Raw genomic sequence first — 25,721 nt, 5'->3', positions numbered from 1 at the left:
TAATTTAGCATTATGATACTCAAAACATTTTCATTTGTATATAGATGGTCCAGATGTAGAAATCTGCTAAAGTTTGTCATTTTTAAAAATATTAAAAAAATGCAATTTTTAAAATTTCTTATTTTTACTTCTCAAATGCTTTTAGATCAGTTGTTCTCAAACTGTAGTCACCTAAATCCTACTTCTGGCATCAAAAATTTTAACTGACTCCTAGCTTAGCAGAATTGTTTCTGTTGGCATCCATCAATTTTCTATATTTTAATAGTTATAAGAAATTTTAGGCATTATTCAAATTGCTAGTGCTTCCCTGGTGGTGGTCCATAGCTCACAGTCTGGATGATGCTTTTCTTTCTTAATTTTTCTTATGGTTAAAAGTGCTTATCTGTGTTTAGAATGAATCCAAATTATGAGATTATTTCATAACAAATATGAAAATGCTGAAGTACAGTAAACCCCCACTATTTGCGGCCACTGATTTAATATAAAATGAAACCTAAAAAAACTTTAATTTTAAAGCGCCGTAAACATTTTCCGCCATAAAAAACATGGGCATGGCTAAAATTATTTTTCCCGTTCAAAAAAAGCACTCAGTGGGTGGGGGGGGGTGACAAAATCCTTGTTCAGTATGTGTTATGTGCTTGTCATGGAAGGTTTTGTTGTTTGTTTTTAATTTAAATGCTTATAAATTGAATAAATTTATAAGTTGATATGCTTACAAAAGTGACAAATCTACCATTTTGCAGTGTAAAACAGACTTTTTTCGAGTGTGTTAATGAAAGAAAATGACTTTATTGTGGACAAGTTTTTTCTAACCCATACAAAAATATGGCTACGAATAACAAGAGAAATGTGAAAAGATCAAAGGTGATGACATTAACGAATAAAATTGAGTTATTAGATAAAATTTCTAATGGTGAAAGTGTCTCCTCAGTGGCAAAACATTATAAAATCAATGAGTCAACGATACAATCAATCAAGAAATCGGAAGAAAAAATCCACCGTAGTGTCCGTGAAAATGTGCTAATTGTTTCAAAAATTTGCTCTGTAACTCATGGTGTTAAATTAGAAAAAATGGAAAAGGCTTTAAATCTGTGGATAGAAGACCGAACTCAAAATAAAATTCCGTTTAAGTTCACTCATCCTTTGTGAAAAGGCAAAACTCCTTTATCAACACTTTAGCGAAACTGGTGATAGCACTGGTGGAATAAGTTTTTTTAGCTAGCAAAGGCGCTAGTTTGAAATTTCTAATAAATATTACATTTAATATTAAATTGTTTCTTATTTTCATTTCGATGCTATATGCTTGCATTTCACTATGTACATAGTCATATTATGAAGCTACATATAATACATACATAGACAAAATTTTAGACTAGTTTTTCTTATATATTTCATACTTTGGAATAGAACCACTTTATTACTATGAGAGCCATAACTCAGTATTCGCATTTTCGGTATTCGCAGCATTTCTCAGGAATGTACTGTACTGTACAGGTTTACTGTATTTTTTTAAATTCACGCTTCATAGTTACATTCATGGATGCAGTTCTCCAGTAAGGAATAATATTTTAAAGTCAGTAAAGGATCTGGTACTAACAGGAATATTAATTTTCATTTCCTTGTTATGAAAAGCATTGTCAGGACTAAAACTGTGCATGCATAAACTGCAAATTCCATATTGTTTATATAGAAAAGTCATGGGAACATTATAGGAACCTGTAATTAGAATTTGATCTTGTAAAAGCACAACAAAGTATTAGAAATTTGCTCTTTCAAATTTTAGAAAATTATGACATCCAGGGTGATATTTTAAAGGAAATAAAAAGTTAAAAGTTTTTATGAAAAAAGTCAAATGGGCAGTGAGGCACAGCTGAACCATATCATCACTTCTATTTATAATTTTCATAGACTGTTTAATAAAAGAATAAGTTACAAGTTTAGTGTGGAGATGTAATGTGGGTAAAAGATAAAGATAGTGACCAAAAATTAAATCTTCAACATTGGAGTTTTAAAAATAAAAACTGGATTGTTATTGTTTTTATATCCAGATGATATTATGTTATTAAGTAGTCAGGATTGGGATTCAAGCCCTTTGAATCCCAATCACGGGATTCAAAATACGGTCAGTGTTTGTTTGTTGTTTGTTTGGTTGTTAAGAGCATTAGCAACTAAGACCATATTGCTCCGGGGATATGCGGTGGTCATGGGCTCGAATCCTAGTATCAAGAAGCGTTTGCTACACACTGCTGCTGCTGCTGCTCCTGCTCCTTTCTATGGAGGTGCCCACAGTCAATGTGCCAACCGGTACTGGACCAGCATAGCAGATTATTGTCTATTTCCCTCAACATGAATTGTTGAGGAGGCTTCCATCCTGCAGTGGATTGATAATGGCTGCTGCTTACCTTTTTTTTTTTTTTATTATATAACTATATAATATCGGTGTACATACATCATAGTTTACCCATAAATTTGAACCATGTATGTAGTGTAAAGCATCGTTTTAATTGTAACTCATATTCTGGGTGCCTTCACAACGAGATAGCTGGTATTGCACTACTTCAAATAAATAATGCTTCTCTAGTGGAGAAGTCTACTGTTATTGATTTTCAGTGGATACCACCACCACCCAGACGATCATTTCGAAGCTGGTGGGCTTCATCAGTGGGCAGGCAGGTTCCCTGGTAATGCAAATGCCATCACAGTTGCTGAGTTATTTTCACAATATAAGAGATGCCAAATGGTATAGGTAATAATAATATATTAGAAAATGAAATGCACAAGGCCCACCCACTGATGATGAAGCCCACTGGCTTCGAAATGATCGTCTGGGTGGTGGTATCCACTGAGAGAAAATAAAAAAAATAAATAACGATTCTCTACTGGAGAATCGCTATTTATTTGAAGTAATGCGATACCAGCTATCTCATGAAGGCACCCACAATATGAGATACAATTAAAATGATGCCTTTACACTACATATGTAGTTCAAATTTATGGGTAAACTGTGGTGTATCTACACCAATATTATACAGTTAATTAACTAAAACCCATAAGAAATTATGCCTTGTGCATTTCATCTTCTAATACTTTTTTTTTAAATATATATATATATACACAGGGTTGTTAAAATTAAAGTATCCCTATGTAGAGGGCTCTGGAGCGAGTTCTAAGGCTTGTACTGAGAAGAAATTTTGACAAGTACAATAAAGAATGTGCTTGCCATTTATTGAGGGAAAAAAATTAGTTACAAAATTTGTCACTGTATGATTCTATCTTAGTTACGATTATGCAAATAACATAAGTTATTTGCATAATCGTAAGTTAATTCCACAGTGCCACTACTCAGCTCTACTGCAATATATAACAGCAAATCAGTCTCTTCAAAATCATACAGTAGATGTTTGCCTGCACTACAGCAGCAATGCCAAACATTGCAGGAAAATGTGCTATTAGTGAAGCTCAATGCAGCTGTGGCTATCAGAGAATTCCGACGTCAGAAGCGCATAAGGCGTGGCCCTGTGACTGCTGTCTGCAAAATGATTGCGAAATTTGAAGCGACAGGCGATCTTGGTGTTCAACTAGGTAGGGGTCAAAAACGAGTGGACTTCATGTGGTAGTGCAAGTGTGCTAGCTGTTTCTCATGAAGTGGACATGCCGTATTCCACTCTAAGGCTAGTAATGCATCAGGTGTTGCAGTACTATCCTTACAAGATGCACATGCTACAGCAGCTAAAGCATGGTGATGCAGATATTTGTTTCACATACGCACTTCAGTTTCTGATGCGAGTGACAGTGGATATCACTTGGCCATGGAACATCTTTGGAGCGATGAAGCACACTTCTGCTTAAAGGACAAGTGAATATGCATAACTGTCGCATTTGGGCAACAGAAAACCCTCAAGTTATCCAAAGGCTCCTTTGCATTCTCCAAAAGTGACAGTGTGGTGTGGATTTATGTTCATGATTGGGCCATATGTTTTTGAACAGGTAACACCGACTGGATCCTGCACCTGTTCCGTCACTGGACAGCAATATTATGAAATGTTGGCAAATTTCACAATACCAGAGCTGCAACAATATGGGTGCCTTCAGGATACCATATTCATGCAAGATGGTGTGTGCCACCGTTGTGTCCAAAGATTGCTAAGGCAACACTTTACAGACGAACGGGTCTTCAGTCATTGTTTCCAGACATCTTGGTCACCCTGACCAATGCGACTTCTGGTCGTGGGATTTTTTGAAGAACCAGGTGTACAAGAGTCACTGAATAAATTAGATAAAGGTCTTAGAGAAGTTGGTTTAAAATTGTTACACAAAATTAAAAATTAATTTGGGGGCGCAGAGAGTGAGAGAATTTAGAATGTATGCTTGAGTACACAACATGTGGTCTGTGAGTCAACTGAGGCCCCACTGACCTGGTTCAGCCTACCTGAGATTTACCTATCTGTAGTGGAGCTTCAGGAGCTTTCTTCTTGTTTTCAGTACGAAAAAAGGTGACACAGAACAGGAATAAGTTCAGGAGCACAGGTTTACGAACAAGTGGAAAAACCATTGGGACCTGGAGCTTTCTTAGCATAAAGACTGTTCAAAATCCGTCTGACATCCTTTTGACTTAAGACCACATGAGTCATTGAATTTATAAATCAAAAAGAGAGAGAGAGAGAAGACATTTGGCGACCTCCCTTCTATATAGTTAGTGTGACAGTTAAGTTAAAAATAAATGTAAATTAGATGTTTTCACATTTTTCTTGACCATGATAATTTATATTTAACAGAAACAATATCTTTTTAAGCATTTCTAATATTTTTCAAAGTTCTGATTTGGGTATTTGTAATAATCAATATTTTTAACTTTTTCAGCTACTTAAGAAATTCGGAATGGATGAAATATACAAGGGAGCAGAAGAAGTGACAGGAGAAGATTATAATGTGGAAAGTATTGATGGCCAGCCTGGTGCTATTCGGTGCTATCTTGATGTAGGTCTTGCCCGTACAACTACTGGAGCTCGTGTTTTTGGAGCAATGAAAGGTGCCGTGGATGGAGGAATTGATATTCCACATAGGTAGTCAATTGTTATATTGAACAAGTTAGATCATGTGTAAATTTTTTTAATGGGGATCCACTATGCAGTTATTTCGCAAGCTGTGAAAATCATTATGTCCCTCAATGTGGGCATCTATGTGGTGAGGGGACCTCCCAGTGATTCTGCTGGTATTGAATCTTAATGATGCATATTAGCATCATTAGGATTCAACACCCATATCTTGGTTCCAAGATTACATTATTGAAGTCCATTGTGTGCATGCAGCTGTGCAGATCAACATGTGGGAAGGGAATCTTTGTGGGTGAAGGGCCCCAGCCTGACTTAATAGAATACTCTGCTCCATCTAGATGGGGGTCTTGTACCTGCTTGAAGTTGGCAGGTGGTTTTAATGCTTAGTAAACTGCATTCTAATAGATCTTCCCTTTGATCCTGGGACACAGACAAGATTTATTGGAAAGGCAGGTATGATACTAGAAGTTAATATCATACCTGAATTCCATAACTTAAAGTGCATGAAACCTCTTCTTTACGAGTAATTTAAATTCATCTTCTGCTGGGGGTCCCAACATTCCACATGTTAATCTGCATAGCTGCATGCACACACTGAATTTCAGTGTACACAGGTATGGATCCTAATTTGCCGTTAAATAAGTCTCCATGTAAGGCAAAAGCAAGCTGGATCGTGCTGGCATAGGTAGGTATCATCACTGGTATCTCATTTTGATTCAGATTCTTACAGTGGATCATGACAGACCCACTGCAAGAATCTGAATGTGGCCTTCATGTAGATTTGCTGGATCCATCTGCCATCATCATATTAAGGACAATTGGGGATGGACTGCCTGTGTGATGCCGCCATCCTTGTTGGTAATCATATCCCTTTTCAGCTTGCTCCACAGACAATAGCAGTTTGTATTACAATAAGGTTCCTCTTAACTATTTGCCACTGTTGTATGCTCCCCCCCCCCCACCAGACTACCTTGATATTATTAACCCATTGTTTTTTTTAACTGTTTGCCACTGTTGTATGATCCCCACCCCACTTGACTACTTTCAAAGGTGAGCCTAGTGGTGGCGGCACTCAATCTCAAAGGTGAGTGCCATTTGTGTGGGGGGTTCTCTCGCTCACATGTATGGCCTCTTTTGCAAAGAGGAGAGAATTCCCCCAAGGATCAGTCCTAAGTGCCACAATTTTTTTTTTTTTGCTAATGACTTCAGTATTTTTATAATCATGCAACATTGAGGGTCATTGTAAGACAATTGCAGCAAACCATTGACCACCTCAACATCTGGGCAATGACTAAGGTTTCAGATTCTTGCCTCTGAAGACTATATTTTTGTTTCAAAAGGAACTTTCATCCCAAACCAGAACTAAAGTTTAGATGAATTCCTGGGGTAGATTCCCCAGGTAAATTCCTTTGTTTAGGTTTAGGTTTTTTCCTTTGTTCCAAGTTTAGGTAAATTCCTTTGATAAGAAGTTGAAATTCTTACAACACATCCAACTGCAGTCGAAGTGCACGAGGGGTCTGAACCTACCATGTGCCATCTCATTTAGCAACTGGAGAGCAAATTGTTGCACCTTACTTCATTTGTATCATGCAATTGTCTAATCTAAACTAGCCTATCGATCTTAGGTGAATACATCAGCTATAAATAGTGTACTTTGATGGCTAGGCCCAGTCCACCATCAGGCTATGTGCATTGCTAAGCATTCCAAACATCCCATCTAGAGTTTATACATTGAATTAGCTGCCCCAAGCAGTTGTTGCTAGTGTATACCTTTTAAACTAAAATTCCTGCCAGATCACCACATGTAGAAATTGTTTTCGAGCCACAATGAGAAAATCTCTAACACCCAACAGACTTTGTGTCCAAGAGCTATGCTGAGATCTTAACATCACTGTAGATAATGATGCCCATTCGCAAAGATTATTTTCTGTCTACCTGAAACTATGCTATACATCAAGCCAACCACTCTGGCTTCTTGTCTTCACTGATAGCTTGAAGTCAATCTTCTGTAGAATTTGTCGCAGTCTTCCCAGATATCACTATATCCAAGAGGATGCCCCATGAATGCAGCAGATAAGCCACCGAGTTGTATGCTATTGAGTTAGCTTTGGAACACATTAAAACCTACCATTATCATGGTTTATACAGATTCTTTAAGTGCTTTACAGGCCTTATCGGCATTGAAATATAGTTTTTCGATCAGCCCTGTCCCAAGTTCTGCAGATGCTCGTTCAGTTTTTGAAAATGTTTATTTGATATCTGCTTCTGCTGGATCCCAAGCCACATTGGGATAGGGCTAATGATATGATAGATGCTGCCACCAGATCAGCACGACACAAAAACAGCCACAGCTTGCTAGTCCACTGCACAGACTACAGGCAGGTTATACAGGTTTAGAATCCCAGTAACAACAATCATGGCAAAGATAGATGTGGTGTAGTCTGCACAAGAACCACAGGAGTAAGTCTTTCTTGCTTGCATCTGTACTAGTTGGTGCACAATCCTATGCTGTATTTTAGTGTAAAATGTGTGTTGTCAGTGAAATTTCATTTCATCCAAAGAGCGATCTTAGATGGGGAGAATTCTGCTCTCCCCCCCCCCCCCCCCCCCCCCGAATATTTTTTCCATTGTGTTCAATTACCTGATTCCAGCTTTTTGAAAGTCAAAAGTTGGCAGCTATGTTATTAGAATACTAAAAATAAAAATGTATATTTGAAGTGATATAAAGTGAAATAAAATATATTCATAAAATAATAAAACAATATGAATGCACAAAAATTAATACAATGAAAGTACTGTGATGGCATGTCCCTAAATAACAAGATTATTGGAGTTATCCTCTAAATGTGCACATAGATCAGAATTGTCTGGAAGTGTACTGTGTCAAGCTGGCCATTTTGTCAACAAACCACAGCCTTGCACTCATGATGAATAGAGGTCTCCTATCTCTTTGAATAGTTTCATGTCAAAAGCACAAATCCATAAGTTCTTGGTCCCATAATCTATTCCTGTATGAAATTATTCACAATCCGAACATGTGATTTTGTATATTGTTCCATAGATGCAGGATCCATAACCCAATTATAAAAAAATTTTACTGCTGATCCACCAAAATATACTTTAATTTAGTCTAAAAGTAGTTTAATTTTTAACTAGATATCAAATGAACAAGATTACTGTGTGCACAATCCGAACAGCTGCACATAGCATGCATGAAAGGTCTGTTAGATCCTTAAAATCCATTCTGTTGCGCTTTGGATAGTAGAGGAAAATATGTAGTGGCAGTGGAGATGTAAATGATAAATTCCATCCAAAATTTTTTTTGTCATTCTAGAGCCATCTCTACAAACCAACAAATAAAGGAAGTGACCCCCATACCTCCACCTCCTCTGAAACACATCACACCATATGAACTGGCACATTATGACCCGCGTAGTCCATACGCCATTAAATCTCAATACAAACAAACCTCCATCTCCAGGGTAAGCTATAAATATCAACGTTCATTAAGAAAATTGAGGACTTCACCCTCCTTTCTGTAAAGGCAAACACCATCCGTGCTTTAACCTCTATATTAAACGGCAGTTCTCTTTATCTTTTCAATATTTCAAGGCACTGTTATTTTGTTAATTGTCTATTTCCACTACAAATTCCTTTAAATGTTGATCTTCTAGTAGTTAATGGGGTTAAACTTAGTGAACTCCACTCCATCTAAAATCCAATTGTATTATCTCTTACAAAAAAAAAAAAAAAAACCTACTGCTCCCATTAACAAAACTTAGATTTCTAGTGAGGTCACATCTTTGCTGGGAGTAAATTATCCTAACTTGTTACATTTTTTTGGTATAAATGTATCACTTAAAGATACACAATTTCTTCTGTTTAAAAAAAATTTCTCTTTCACTCCTGCCATTGCTTTTGTTCTTACAATTCCTTAGTCTTCGAATTACAAATCTTCCCTACAGTAGAATGTTGTTCTGACATCTGGAATGGGGGCACAACTTACTTCTCTTAAACCAAGGCTACTGAAAAGAAGACAGATTAATTATTGATTTGCCGCCTCCGTAGCCAGGTGGGAAGGAGCAGCAGTGCATAGCACACGCTTCTTGATTATAGCGGGGTTGGAGCCCGTCACCACCAAATACAGAGGATGCGGAAAGGTCAAGGAATGACCACCGCATTTCCCGGAGCAATATGGCCTTAGTTGCTAATGCTCCTAAAAACCAAATAACAAACAAACAATTATTGATTCCTCACAAACTCATTCCATTATCTGTCACAAATGTTTTGGTACTGCATGCCTTTTCTATTGAATTTCCACAATATAACCATATCACATAAAAATACAGTTTCTTCTGTTTAAAAAAAAGTTTCTTTTTCACTTTTGGCATTGATTTTCTTTTAACAACTCTTTACTCTTCGAATTACAAATCTTCTTCCCTACAATAGAATATTGTTCTGATGTCTAGAATGGGGCCACAACTTCTCTTAAACTAAGACTATTGAAAAGAAGACAGGTTCATTATTGATTCCTCACTTACAAACTCACTCCATTCTCTATTGCACAAATGTTCATTTTGTACTGCATGCCTTTTCTATAGAATTTCCATAGGCATTGTTCTTCTCAATTAGAATCTGTAATTCTGCCATTCTTCAAATCCAGACTTATCAAACTAATTTTTCTTCCTCATTCATTTCTTCCACTTGTGTTCTTTTAACAACCTTCCTACCTTCTTTGTAATGTTCATGAAAATTTTATTTCATGACAATTATAATCTACAGAAATCCAAGTTCATTGTCAACAAGTACTTTTTGTCTTCTCGAGTGTCGACTTAAAACATGGGAGTAGAGTAATATAGGATCCAATATACCTTTTATGTGTGTGGTCACCATTAAAAAAATAATAATAAAATAAAATAAAAATAAGCACAAAATTTAAGTTGATTGTCAGTTTGCAGTCCCTGTCAAATTATTGAAAAGAGTTGGAACATGGAACATACTGGAGTTTATATTCAAAATGTTGTACTAATGAAGAATGATGAATAGCCAGGTCTATTTTCTTGGTTCAAATATGCATTTATTGTGAAATTACTTGTGCATGTAACTGTTACATTCTTAATATGAACTTGTTCATAAAAGAAAATCAACAGGCAAGAAAAACAAGTTACAGTTTTCACTTTAAGAAATTAATCTATACTGTAAATTCTGGTGACAGTAGCAAAATGCAAGGTTTTGTTGGTATAGTAAAAACCTCAATAGGTTTTATTTTTTTCAATAGGAAGATGTTCATATGTTTTCAGCTTTTCTGTGAAATTAAGAAATTGTTAGCTTTTACATCTGACTGTTCAACACGTTGAAAGTTCTTTAGCCAGTGACTCAATGAAAAACTGGTTTATTTAATGTGACTTGTATATATGCAATTTGTGAGTGCATTTCTGGTTAAAAGAAGCTTATTTCTTTTTTTAAAAAAATGACTGCAGTTCTTCCTTGTATAGATATTTTATTTTTATTTCCTGAAAATAAAAGTGTAATAAGAAGAAACACTAATAAGCCTTCATGACTTACTTTTAAAGAAGAAATAAAACTGTAAAGTGTGATAAAACTAACTATGCTAAATATTTGGTTATACCAGAGCCGGTTAGTTGCAGAAATTTTATTAAATCCTTACTACAACAAAAAAAAATGTATTTAATTAATTTGGAGGCATTTCAAAATTCTTCATGAAAGTTATTCACCAAGCCTAACAAATGGGAATGAAAACTTGTTAATTGAGATGCAACGATACAAATTAATGTTAGAAGAAAAGTAGGGTGCTCTCTCTCTCTCTCTCTCTCTCTCTCTCTCTCTCTCTCTCTCTCTCTCTCTCTCTCTCTCTCTCTCTCTCTCTCTCTCTCATTTTAGCAAGAAGCAGATTTTCTACTCTTAGCACATTCAAATTTGAGTTTTGGTGTATTAATAACTTTTTACAATTGTTGTGGGCTTTAGTTTATACAAAAAATGAAGCTGGAGATTTGTATACAACACAATTGAGCCTGCTACATTCTTATCTTTAGCACGAACTCATTTTAGAAAACTAAGATTTAAGATGGAATGCAGAATAATGGATCCTAATGTGTAGGATTTTTTTCACTTTTGAAGCATGGCAATGAATGTATTTCATTAATTTGCTGAATCTTACCTGAAACAATTCATAATAAATAATTAAATTATAAGGAAACAAGTACAGGCGACCCCCCCCCCATATAAAATGTACTTCTGCGACGCGATTGATAAATTGTGGCAATCCTCGCACAACACGGTACAGTCAGTCCTCATATAGCACGATAGTTGTGTTCCTAGAAACCCTCGTGCAATATAAACAACAGGCCCTATGGGAAAAATAGGGTTAGGTGCCGACCACCCAAGATTGAACACATTTGTAACCAAAACATTACCAAATACAATAAATTATCGTAATAAAATACGTAAGTATTTTATTACGACTATTACGTAATAAAATATTGCTAATGCTTTTGCTTCTATCGTAAGCAAACAGATGACAGCCGTTCCATCTCTTCCAGTTCTTTGTGTCTTGATCTAATGGATTTTAATTACACTTTGAGGCCTGTAGCACTTGAAATATTACATGGTCTTTCATTTGGCTCAAAGCGTTTCACAATTTCATATTTTTTCTCTGTCGACAGAGCAGACTGGCCATAAGCCTTACCCGGGAAACCCCGGTGGGCCGGAGGCTGGTGTGATTTTGGCCATAAACCATAGTATAAGTCCACTACAAATTTTCCCCGGGTAAGAATTTTTGACCCAATCTGCCTCTGTTTATCGATATTGCTTTTCTTTTTCTCTCTGAATCTGCAGTGTCTTCACCAGGACGCTTCCTTTTCACACCTTTTTAAGTATTTTACTCATTTTTAGGGAATAAAGCACAATTACAAATTGAGGAGGCACACTTGATACACAAGGGCGCCTCCGTAGCCAGGTGGGAAGGAGCAGCAGTGCATAGCACAGGCTTCTTGATTAGACCGGGGTTCGAGCCCGTCGCCACCAAATACGGAGGATGTGGAAAGGTCAGGGAATGACCACCGCATATCCCGGAGCAATATGGCCTTAGTTGCTAATGCTCCTAAAAACCAAATAACTAACTAACTAACTTGATACACATAAACAAAGCTGCGCCTGTAGCAACTGAATAAACAACACTGTAAAGGCAGAGATACTCTATTAACACCTCACATTTTACTAAAGCACATTTCTGGGGGTTACTACCATAAAACAATAAAAACAATTTCCAGTTGCATTCCTGATAGTGGAATCTGTTATAAACTTGTATCAAAAATGCAATTAGATTGTGATAATACATATAGCTGGAATTGTGTGGGTTTTTGCCTTATTATGGTGAAATGTGTTTCCCCTTCACTTATATAAAAAAACATCAGGGCAGGAGGCAGAGGGTTGTGATAAATGGCTATTCCTCAGATTGGGTTGATGTAAGAAGTGGGGTTCCCCAAGGATCAGTATTAGGACCACTGTTGTTTTTAATTTTCATAAACGACATTGATGAAGGGATAGAGGGCGTGATGTCTAAATTTGCAGATGATGTTAAAATTGGTAGAGTAGTTAATGATCACTGTCAAGCTGAGCTTCTTCAGAGAGACCTAGATAGACTTCAAGAATGGTCAGAAAAATGGCAGCTGTGCTTTAATCCAACAAAGTGTAAGGTATTACACCTGGGAAACAGTAATCCCAAAATAACTTATTCACTTGGTGGAGTTCAACTAAACCCAGTACTGGAGGAAAGGGACTTGGGTGTTACGATACGGTCAGACATGAAATTCTCTGAGCATTGTAAACAGGTTGCAAGGAAGGCCCATGGTGTCCTATCGATGATCTATCGAACTTTTGCAAGTAGAGATAGGGACGTGATAATCCCATTATATAAGGCCTATGTTAGACCACACTTGGAATACTGTGTTCAAGTATGGAGACCGCACCTAAAGAAAGACATCGAGCTTCTTGAAAGGGTGCAAAGAAGGGTAACTCGCCTGGTGAGATCGGCAAAAGGGCGTCCGTATGAAGAAAGACTTCGAATATGTGGGTTGCAGAGTTTGGAAACTAGACACCTTAGGGGAGATTTGATTGAGATGTTTAAGGCTCTGAGAGGCATCAGTAAAATGAATGAGGACAAAATTTTCAAGATTATAAATGATGCTAGAACTAGGGGACATAAATTCAAGTTACGCGGGGAAATGTTTAGATTGGACTGCAGGAAGTTTTATTTTAGCCAGCGAGTTATAAATTACTGGAATAAGTTGCCTTCATGGGTGGTAGAGGCCGACAGTTTGGGGAAATTCAAAGGTCATCTGGATAGTACTTTCGGGTAAGGGAAGCGCATAGGATGATAGGATTAATTTCCTTTTTATTTAATTTTTAATTTCATTTTATTATTTTTATTTATTTATTAATTATTATTATTTATTTATTTATTTAATTTTTGTTTTTATCATTGTTTTGTTCGGATTTTTTTTTTTTTTTTTTTTTTTTGGCTGGTGCAGCATAAGCCATAGGCTTTCTTGCACCATACGGCCGTTACTAATACTAACATAAATACATTTTCAGAATCTTCTCTTCATTCCTGTCATGTTGCGTTCAGTTGGGGGTGATTCCGCGTTTGACTGCCATTTCTTGTAAACACATGCGAATCGTGCATACGCGAATTCGGTTCGTGTTATATAAGATATTGTTCCCCTGTTTATAAATCGTGTATGATCGAATTCATGTAGTGTAAACACGTGTTATACGAGGACTGACTGTACTTATATAATATAGTTTTGCTCTAACATGGTTAGAGAATTGCAGCAAACCTGGCATGACACGGTATGAGCTTTTGTGAGGGCAAAACCCTGCTATTACGTTGGATGTAATTTTTCAACGTTTCCATTCTCTTTTGTGAATCCCCACTTTTGGCTCGCTAGTCACTATGCAAAAAAATAATAGGAAATCCCTGTATTTTATGTTTTTTTGGGAAATCTCTGTGTTATTGAACTTTTGGAAAAAAATCTAGATTTCAAAATTTTATTACTATTGGATAACATGCCAGGCCATCCAAAAGATTTAAGTAATCCAAACATTGAAGTAATATTCTTACCACCTAATACAACTTCTTTAATTTACCTTTAAAACTCATTACATCAGAAAATTGTTACAATGGATTTTGGAAAAAAAATTATTCCGAATCTATCGAAGTGATGGAGGCATGGAAACATTTTTCAACTGTGGACTTTATCGGAATCATAGCTTTATCGCTCAAAGTAAAACCAACTGCCAACTGAGTGTTAGAAAAAAATGTATAGCCAGAATCAGTTCATTCAGGAAATATGGTCGAACCGGTAGAAAATGGAATCAGTGCGATAGTACAACTCGGTAGGAGGGAGTGGATTTGGTGAAAATGGCATTGGGTGTAAACCAAATCAATTCAGAGGATGGTAGTGCAAATAAATTCTGAAGTTCCAAATTTTACCCTAAAAAGCATACTGGAAGGCATAAACTTAGCTGAGCAATTAGAATCATTTTTTGGATGCAGATCCTTCAACTGAAAGGAGTACAAAGTTCAAAAGGGAGCTTCAAAAATGCTTAGCTCCATACCATGAAATTAATAAAGATCTATCAAGCAAAAGCAAACAAACCAGATTACCTAAATGGTTATCAAATGAACTAATGAGACTCGTGACAGAGAAGAAAAATGCATGGGATGCATATAAATTATCAGGTGACGCAGAAGCCTGTGGCAGATATAAGCTAGTCTGTAATCAGGTCACAAAGGAGGTTCGGCAGGCGAAGGCGGATTACGAGAAATCTTTGGCAAAAGATGCTAAGAAAAACAGCAAGGATTTCTTTACTTATATAAACTCTAAAAGGAAGGGGATGAATATGATTGGACCACTTGACATCGCTGGTTCGACTGTTGATGATCCTGCTCAGATAGCAAACAAACTGAATGAGTATTTTGCATCTACATTCACACGTGAGGAATTATTACAATTTGAAAATGGAAGAAGGTTATCAAATTGTAGCAGTGTGCTTAATGATTTTGTAATAACTGAGAGCAAAGTGGAGGAGAAATTGTTGAAGTTAAACATAAGAAAGGCACCTGGGGTGGATGGGATCTATCCAGTTATTTTAAAGGAGGCGGCAAAGCAACTAAGCAAACCCTTAGCCATAATTATGAGAGCGTCCTTGGACTCAGGGGAGGTTCCCACGGACTGGAGATGTGCAAATGTGTCCCCAATTCACAAAGGTGGATCGAAGGGTGACACGAGTAATTACAGACCAGTTAGTTTAACTTCTGTTCCGGGTAAAATAATGGAGTCGCTGGTTAAAGATGCATTGCAGGATCATCTAGACAAGACTGCAGCGATAACTCAAACACAGCATGGGTTTGTTAAGGGAAAGTCTTGTCTGACAAATTTGATTGGTTATTATGATGTGGTCACAAAGGAACTGGATGCAAAAAATAATTTTGATATCATATACTTGGATTTCAGGAAAGCTTTTGACACTGTTGCGCATGGAAGACTACTGTACAAATTGGAGCAGAATGGTATCAAGGGTAAGTTGCTACAATGGATAAAAGGATGGTTAAGTGGGAGAAGACAGAGGGTGGTAATCAATGGGTGCTGCTCTTCGTGGACTAATGTTATTAGTGGAGTCCCACAGGGTTCGGTGTTGGGTCCACTGTTGTTTTGTGTATTTATCAATGATATTGATGAAGATATATCAGGCTTAATGTCGAAGTTTGCAGATGACACAAAGGTTGGCAGGGTTGTTAATGACAGTAATGGCAGTGTGCTACTGCAACAGGATCTAGATAATTTGGGCAGATGGGCTAAGAAGTGGCAACTGAAGTTCAACCTTGACAAATGCAAAGTACTGCATATGGGTAGAAATAACCCCAGAGAAACGTACCAACTGTGTGGTACTACACTTAAGGTGGTAGAAAATGAAAAAGACCTGGGAGTAATTGTGCAGTCAGATATGAAGTTTTCTGAGCAGTGCAGACAGGCTGCTAGGGCGGGTCATGGGGTTTTGTCAATGATATATAGGAATTTTGCTAGCAGGGAAAAGGAGGTGATTGTCCCTCTGTATAAGGCAATGGTCAGGCCACGCCTTGAGTACTGCGTACAGGTCTGGAGGCCTCATTTTAGGAAGGATGTAGATTTGCTTGAGCGTGTACAGAGAAGAGCAACACGATTGGTGAGGGGAATGAAGGGATTCTCTTACCAAGAGAGGCTTAAGTTCTGCAAATTGCAGTGGCTGGAGACTAGGCACCTGCGCGGTGATCTGATTGAGGTCTATAAGGCCTTGAATGGGTTGAGCACGCTGAATTCTGATGGGATCCTTCCACTTGTTCAGATTACCAACCTACGGGGACATAAGTTCAAATTAAGAAAGGACAGATGTAGAATAGATGTGCGGAAATTTGCCTTTAGCCAGCGGGTGGTTAATTGCTGGAACAAACTTCCATCTGTCGTAGAAGTTGATAGGTTAAATAAATTTAAGGAGGAACTGGACAGGCATTTGGAGGGAATGGTGTGATTTTTTTTTTTTTTTTTTGGCTGATGCTGCATAAGCTCCTACACTTGCTTTCTTGCATCATGTGCCACTACTACTACTACTACTACTACTATTACTGATTTTTTTTTTAGAGAGAGCAGAAGATACACAAAATCTAGATCCTACAAAGAAAGTTCAGAAGGTGAAGATATTCTGCAACAGAGAAAATGTTCTTGTTTGGTTGTGCTTAGCAGCAATGGAGAGGAAGAAAATTAAATGAACATACATTATCTGACATGTATCACAGTTTGTAAGGCGTTTGTTCATATTACTATTTTTAATAAAAAATTGTTTCCAATAGTTATAAAAAAAATGGTGTTTTTTCGTTAGCTTTTGGAATGTAACCTTTTTTGTATTGGTTCTTAGTCCCGTATAACCTGGTTTTGTGGCACTTCCGTAGCCAGGTGGGAAGGAGCAGCAGTGCGTAGCACATGCTTCTTGATTAGACCGGGGTTCGAGCCCATCACCGCATATCCCAGAGCAATATGGCCTTAGTTGCTAATGCTCCTAAAAACCAAATAACTAACTAACATGGTTTTGCACTATACGAGATTTTATAGGAACCTAACTACTGTGTTATACAAGGATTACCTGTATATTGATTAATCAGGTAATAACATGAATATGAATGTATGATAGTAATAATAAATAAGTAATAATTATGTTCATATAATCTGTATGTTCACAAAAACTAGACATGGTAGAAGAAAGCAAAATAATAAAAAAAAAATCTATAATCAATGTCTAAAAATCTGTCTAGTAAACCTCCCCCCCCCCCCCCATAAACTAATAGTTTTTGACTTGGGTTATTGGAGACAAGGTGTTTCTGCATTGCAAGCAGTCCACTTTCTCACATCTCTCAGAATTAACCCTTAATTTTGCAGTGATAAACAGCTTTTAGTTTAAAATTATTTTTATTATTTATAATGCACTCGGTGATTAGTGAATTATGACCACCTAACTAATATCATATTGGGCCACTGAAAATATCTGAAGATATCATAGGGATCTGAAAACATGCTGCCTGCAAGTCTTTCCAGCGTTGGAATAGGTTTTTGGAGGTGAATCAAAATGGGTGATACACCTTCGCTGTGTTCCTTGACCCACTCGTCCACAGTGTGGGCCTGATGACATGGTGCATTAGTCTTGAAAGATCTTGTTTCTGTCCAGAAAAAAATGCAACGTGGCAGGGTGCACGTGGTTTCCTAAGAGCTGCTGGTAGACCTCACCAGTGAAGTGTTGGTCCTTATGTGCCAGGAGTCCCAGTTCTTGCTAGCAAAACATGCCCCATATTAACAACCACTGCCACCTGTCTGGGTAGTGGGCCCATGGACTCATGTTGCACCAGGTATTTGAACTCATCTGACCAGAACAATTGTTTCTAGTCCTCCGATGTCCATCCAGCCTGTTTTTGATGTCGCAGTGTTTACCATTAATGATGATCAGAGGTCATCTCCCAAGAGATGACCTCTGAGGAGGAGGGGTGTCTCTTGGGTCGTCTACTGTGGAACCCCATATGTCTGAGTGTGCGGCACATCATAATTTGGGATATTGTTCTTGCATTCCCCATGTTGTATTGTGTCACCTCTTGCACAGTGACCTGCTGTTTAGCCCTTACAAAGCACTGTGCCCTTCGCTCACCTTGTGTGATCTTTTACAGTTGTCAGTGGAGAGGGGTGGTTTGTCCTGTTAGACACCATTCTTTTTTATACCGTAACCACAGTGGGCTGTGAGCAACCAACAAGACATGCTGCTTTCAATACGAAAGCACCTGATGCACAAGCTCCCACAATCATGTCCTTTTGAAACTTTGTGATATCTATTAACTGCTACTTTATCTCTCTGACTTCAGGATAAGATCCAATTACAACTGCTCTAGCATACAAAGCTGCTTGGCTTTTTATACTGCAAGTTCTGTGACATACTCAGTCACAGATTGTGTGGTCATAATTTACTGATCACTGAGCATATGACCTTAGTGTTAATTTAAGCATTTATTTGTGTGTAATTTCAGTAGTATGATATATCCAAATTTTTTTTTTTTTTTTTATTTACAGAAAATCACTGAAAAGCACTATAATGTTCTTAATAGCACTATAATTAAAAGCACTATAATAATCACTATAAAGCACATTGTCTTTTGGAAAATAAGGTTTTACATGATTTTAATATAAATCACAAGTTTCTGCAATACTCCAGTCATGTAAATTGATGGCCTCTTGTACTTTGAATAAACACAAGTTATTTTATAAAAACCATCTTTTTCTTGAACTGTTTTCACATCAGTTTTACTTAATAAAAGACAATCAGTACTTTTAGAATTTAAAATAGCAGTCATACAAATCTTCTAGATTCAAGATGTAAGATTGATTTGAATCTTAACTTTTTTTTTTTTTTTTTTTTTTATCAGCAATAAACGTTTTCCTGGATATGACAGTGAAAGCAAAGAGTTTAATGCAGATATTCACAGAAAGCACATTTTTGGGCAGCACGTTGCCGAATACATGAAAATGTTAATGGAGGAAGATGAAGATAGTTACAAGAGACAGTTTTCTCAATACATCAAATTGGGTATTGCTGCAGATGAGGTGAGATTTCTGGATTAATTTTTTTTATATTTAGTCTGATATCATTTAAGTCAGGACATTTATTGTGTGTGTGTGTGTGTGTGTGTGTGTGCGTGCTCACGATCATTTTAACAGCTAATGCTCAAATAACTTCTGGAATATTTTCATACTGAGAATTCATGTGATTGTGCACAGTTTAATTAAGATATTGTTAATTTAAATAAAGACATGGTGTGACTTTTTTTTTTTTTTTTTTTTTTTGCTCTTTTTTTTCTCCCCTGATAAAGTGAGAACTCTTCTTAATGCACTTCAGCCTGATTATGAACGTTTTGAACATTATATTTTACTAATGTATAGGACACCTTTTGGCCTTAAATCACATTCTGACATGTTCGGTTATGTTATAATATTGTTCAGCCATGAAAAACTCAATACCATTAAATTCTGTGTGAAATTTATGATTTGTGTTTAAAATACAATTTGAAATCAACCATTTCTATATGGAAGCAAACCGATTGACATAATATAAAAAGTATTAGATAATTTGCATGAAGAAAGTGAAGGCAAGGATCAGGAATAATAAGATGAATATATTGCTCATGCTGTTTCGAGTAGTATTCGAGTAGTTATGTTAAAGAAGTTCAGTTGTTTTGCAATAAAAAACAAGTGATAGATACAATAAGTAATAAATAATCGTGAGAGCAGAAAATAGATCAGTAATGGAAACAGGGCTTTTCAGAAATGTTATCAAATAAAAGCAAATTCATATTACAAAATAAATATCTTCATACTCCCAAATCAAAGATCAAGATACATTAGTTGGTACTCTGACATACTTACATCCAGACTAGCCTTTACTGTTTCCTTTCTATGAAATTTCAGTTGCCTTTGTGAGAACTACATTTCTTATGATTACCGTATTTCCCCATGTATAAGACGCACCTTTTTCGAACAATTTGGGGTATAAAAACTGGGTGCGTCTTATACAGTGGTTACAGATTTTTTTACTTGCATTTCGCGCTTGTCTTTGCGCTCATTGTTTCGCACTTGTTATCGGTATATTAGGTTACGTTTTGCCACGTTCTGCCCAGAAATTGCTCAGAAAAGATTTTCGTACAGTGCTGAATTCAAGTTAAAAGTGATCCAGTTTGCAAAAGTGAATGGAAATAGTGCTGCTGAACATAAGTTTGGCCCTCCTCCAACTGAGAAAACAATCCGAGACTGGCTACGGGAAGAAGAAACCCTACTGAAAACGCCACGGCAGAAGAAGGCCATTAGAGGCAAGTCAGCAAAATGGCCTGATTTATAGAGGGAACTGAAGATATGGATTGAGGAGCAAAAGGCAGTTGGAATTACTGTGTCCACAAAGGTGGTTCAGCATGAGGCAAGAAGAACTGCTGATGAAAAAGAAGGTACTGATTTCAAAGGAGGACACAATTGGTGCTTCAGGTTCATGAAACGGAATGGACTAAGCATGCATACATGCACCAGACTTGCCCAAAAGATGCCTGAAAGCTATGAGCAGAAGTTCCTTGAATTTCATCGTTTTGTCATTCAATGTCGGAAGACATCGGTTTGAGTTGGGACAGATTGCAAATATTGACAAGGTCCCCTTTCAATTTGATGTCCCAAGAAACAGAACTGTTGATAAGAAGGGGGTGAAGACAAGTGGACATGAAAAGAGCCATTATACAGTTGTTCTAGCTTGTTGTGCCGACGGAACCAAGCTGCCTCCTATGCTGATTTTCAAACGCAAAACAATGCCAAAAGAAGACATTCCTCGAGGAGTGATTGTCCACGTTCATGACAAGGTTCGGGTGGATCAAGATGGGATGAAGATCTGGTTTGAGAAAGTTTGGAGCAGGAGACCAGGTGGGCTCTTAAGCAGACCTGCCCTATTGGTGCTTGATCGGTTCAGGGCACATGTAACAAAAAACACAAAGAAGATTGCTGCCGAGCAAAACACAAAACTTGCCGTCATACCTGGAGGCTTGACATCCCAGCTCCAACCACTTGATGTCAGCATTATCAAACCCTTCAAAGCTGTCGTAAGAGACGAATGGAACCAATGGATGAAGTCTTCTGGGAACAATTTGACACCGGCAAGAAGAGTGAAGAAACCAACTATAGGAGAAGTTTGTACCTGGGTGAAAAGATCCTGGGATAATATCAAGATTGAGATTGTTGTCAAGTCATTTAAGAAGTGTGGCATTTCAAATGCCATAGATGGAACTGAGGACCAGGCAATATATGAAGACAGTGATTCGTCATCAGACACAGATGAGAACAAGTTAATGGATGGGAGTTTTGACAGTGGTGAGTTGTATGAATTTTATTCATCAAAACTTGAGTTCAATAACTTTATGTAATACATTTTTTTTTTTTTTTTTTCCTTCAAATTTTGGTCCCCAAAATTAAGGTACGTCTTATATTTCTGTCCTCCGAGAATCATGTGGAATGGCAAGAATTAACATAACTGTAACCTGTGTTACAGGTACGCCTGATATTCATTTTGATTCGCTGGATAAAGATTTGACATGACTGCTTGTTGCCAACGAAAAAGAAAGTAAAACATGGCTGTAATATAATGTGCAAAGTGATACTCATTTCATGCATTCAGAAAAAAATTAGAGGAAACTATGGTGTATACCAATCACAAAGAAAGAGTCGTTATTGGTTTGAGATTTAAATAGTTGAATATAACACGTCTACAGAAAAATTTTATTGGAACATTTGTAGAGGAAGGGGAGGTAAAACTAACAATAATGGTAATGGGCTACTATAATTTTGCATATGCTATGCACCATCAATTACAAACAGTAATTCAGCATAGCCACAAGTTTACACAGAGGAAGAGTAATAGAAACAGCATAACTGACTATATTATTATAGAAAAGGAACATGGACAACTGTTTAAATTATGTGGGCATGTAGAGGAGTCGGTTTTGAAAATGATTTTCACCTTATATTTGGCACCAATTATAATTTTTAGCAAACTTGAAATTATAATTGGTGCCAACAATAGGAAGTACAAAAAATTTTTTAAATGGACAAAAGTCAAAAAGCTCCATCCATGCATGGAGGATCCTTGTAGGTGGATAGCAGAGGACATATTTATACCCCTCCTCTGTGAACTGGCATCCATATGTCTCTTCTACATCCGCCAGTTTGTATTGCCATATGTTTAAAAGTATTGAATATACTGTAGATGATAATCTAACAGTAGATGATAATCTAACAGTGACCATTTGCCAATGGATCCAAACAAAAAACCTCATCAAAGTGAGATAAAAGCCTTAGAAACTTCAACAGAGTAAACTAGAACAAATATTGGGCTTGGGCTTATATACACTGCTGCCACTTTATTAGGTACAGCCCTGCTGCACACACAAATGGCTTGTCCCACAACGTTGCAAGTCACTTGACCACAGTTGTGGATATAAATGCAGCCGAACAACTTTTCTAGTATTAGTTAAGCATACAAACTGCAACAAGAATGGGGGAAAGGAGTGATCTAACAGACTTCGAACGTGACATGGTAGTAAGTGCAACGTGTGCTGGACAAAGCATCTTTGAAACGGCAGTTCTCCTGAACTTTTCATGCACCACAGTTTCGAGGGTGTAGCGAGAATGGCACAACAAACAGAAAACTTTGTTGATGGGAGAGGTCAGAGGCGGATGGCTAGACTTGTGCAAGCAAACGGACAGGGCACAATGTCGCACATCACGTCAGAATACAACCTTGGTGCGCAAAACAAAATATCGCAACGGACCACTAATCGCACTTTGTCGCAAATGGGCTACAACAGCCGATGGCCACATCGCATACCTTTTGCTATCATTGAAGAACAAAAGAACATGCCTCCTGTGGACACGGCAACACTAGCACTAGACTATCGAGGATTGGAACACAGTTACTTGGTCTGACGAGTCGAAGTTTCTGGTGCAGCATGTTGATGGAAGCTTCAGAGTTTGGCAAAAACAACATGAATCCATGGACCCATCATGTCTGATGACTACTGTGCGAGGAGGTGGGGGGGGGGGCAGTGTTATGGTGTAGGGAATGTTTTCTTGGCACACGTTGGATCCATTGATACCCTAGACTCACAGAAAAACCTTAGAAACTTCAAAAGAGTAAACTAGAACAAATATTGGGCTTATATTGCTGGAACAAACTTCCATCTGTCGTTTTTTAAATTGATAGCTTAGATGCCACATTGTACCTAAACATTGTTGCTGACCAAGTGCATCCGCTCATGTTGACAGTTTATCTATCCTCAGTCAGCTGGTTACTTCCAGCAAGATAATGCATGGTGCACAAAGCCTGAATCACTATGGAATGGTTCCAGGAGCATGACAATGACTTTTCTTTGCTGCTGCAGTGGCCCGCCGCGTACCCTGGATCTCAATCTTATTCAACATCTTTGAGGTGAGCTGGAAAGGGCTATTCACTGTAGGCCAACACTTCCGTCGAATTTCAAGGAATTGCGTGACACACGTCTGTATGGTACTCCATTCCTGCACAATGTTTTCAACATCTTGTTCAATCCATGCCTAGACGAATTCGGGCTGTTTTGAAAGCTAAAGGAGGCTCAACGTGCTACTAGGTAGGTGTACCTAATAAAGTGGCAGCACGGTGTATAAGTTAATGAGCATATATTATAAATAGAATCAGTTGATAATGTTACAAAAAATACCACAGTCCATAATAAATAAAATTATCCAGACATAATTATAAATAAATGGGAAAAAAAATATGCAGGATGTAGTGTGCTTTGAGTATTACAACTTCATACAATTATATTATATGCAGATAGTAGAGTTGCATGAAGAAGAATTAAGATATTCATTGTCTTATATGTAATAAGCAAGGATGGTTAATAAACTTGGTAGGTCGAAAGGTCCTTACAGCAGTGGCCATCCAGACAATCTTTGTATAATATTTAAGCAGCTTGTTAGTGTCACAAACAAAAAAAAAAAAAAAAAATTTTTAAAGTATTTATCAAAAATAAGCATACACACACATGCATGTTTCACACCTTATTTTCTGTTTTATATCATCATTTTTAATTACTAATGTAACAAAATGCGTGAAATTTTCCATGCAAGGATATTATTTTTTTACTTCAGAGAAATCGAGGTTTAGTGTCAAACGACGTTAACTACACCATTTTGTAGTAAACGTTTTTGTAATTAACCAAGAAAAGTTATTTGACATTTTCTTGGTTTACTGGAAATGTGCTTATAGCCCAAGCTAACTCGTAAACTACTAGAGAAATACATTTCTATGATATGATATGCATTGTTATTTGTATAAAATTAAACTAAAGTTGTCTCAAAATAAAAGTGCAATTTTGTAGTTAACATCTGACACTAAGCCCTCAATATGATCCATGTCGAGAGCAGTGCAGACAGGCTGCCAGAGTAGGTCATGGGGTGTCTTGTTGATATACGGGAATTTTTCTAGCAGGGTTAAGGAGGCGATTATTCCCTTGTATAAAGCTGTGGTCAGGCCACACATTTGAGTACTGCATACAGGTCTGGAAGCCTCATTTTAGGAGGGATGTAGAGTTGCAAGACTGGTGAGGGGAATAAAGGAGTGCTCTTATGAAGAAAGGCTTAAGTTCTAGAAAGACTAGGCACCTGCGAGGTGATCTGATTGAGGTGTATAAGGCCTTGAATGGATTGAGCAGGCTCAATGCTGATGGGATTTTCCCCTTGCTCAGATTACAAAACTCAGGGGGCATAAACTGAAATTGAGGAAAGACAATTGTGTGGAAATTTTTCTTTAGCCAGTGGGTAGTTGATTGCAGGAACAAACTTCCATCTGTCGTTTTTCAAATTGATAGCTTAAATAAATTCAAGGAAGTGGGAGAAACCTTTGGAGCAAATGGGTGGATGAAATGAGAAATTTGTTTTTTTTTTTTTTGGCTGATGCTGTATAAGCTTTGCTTTCTTGCATCATATGCATCTACTAATGCTAATATTATTGGATTTCTGAGGGATATTTCAAATGAAATTAAATATGATTTGTATCTCTGTGATGAAATGCAGTGTACAAATTATATTTGAACTTCACTTAACCATTTAATAAAAATCCTTGTGAAAATTTGTAGACAAATTTTTAAATTAGTTTTATTTTCAATTAATAGAACATTATGTTAGCAGTACATACAAGGGAAGAGAAGGAAGGGAAATTTAAATTCTTTTAAAACATTTACTTTTGTTTAAGACATTAATTTCTCATACATCTTAATTTCCTCCAAATTCTGTTTTGGATAAGATCAGACCACATTAAAACACTTTTTCTGGCTGAGTCATAAACTGGTACACCATAATCCAGTGAAAACTTGATATAGTTTTAGCAGGATATAACGATCTACATCTCATGTTGCAGATGAGCTTATTTTAATCCTTCTGTTTAACTTCTTAAGAAGATTGTATGGGTGTAATCTGCTACAGGATGTTAATTTTAGTATCAAGAATGAGACCG

The 25,721-nt window shown here is 37.1% G+C and overlaps 1 protein-coding gene across 1 annotated transcript in view; it reads left to right on the top strand.

Annotated features, from left to right (window-relative positions):
• Positions 1 to 25,721, top strand: part of RpL5 (ribosomal protein L5) — an 80,586-nt gene that overhangs the window by 33,803 nt on the left and 21,062 nt on the right. Inside the window, exons 5-6 of the mRNA XM_090389549.1 lie at positions 4,861 to 5,063; positions 19,072 to 19,249. Of these exons, the coding sequence (XP_090245675.1) occupies positions 4,861 to 5,063; positions 19,072 to 19,249 (381 nt within the window). The remainder of the gene's footprint in view (positions 1 to 4,860; positions 5,064 to 19,071; positions 19,250 to 25,721) is intronic.

The sequence above is a fragment of the Mastigoproctus giganteus genome, chromosome 2 (genome assembly GCF_048544385.1).
Source record: "Mastigoproctus giganteus isolate SK-2022 chromosome 2, ASM4854438v1, whole genome shotgun sequence".
In the NCBI taxonomy this organism is placed as follows: domain Eukaryota; kingdom Metazoa; phylum Arthropoda; class Arachnida; order Uropygi; family Thelyphonidae; genus Mastigoproctus; species Mastigoproctus giganteus.
This window is presented reverse-complemented; position numbering and strand designations above follow the sequence as displayed.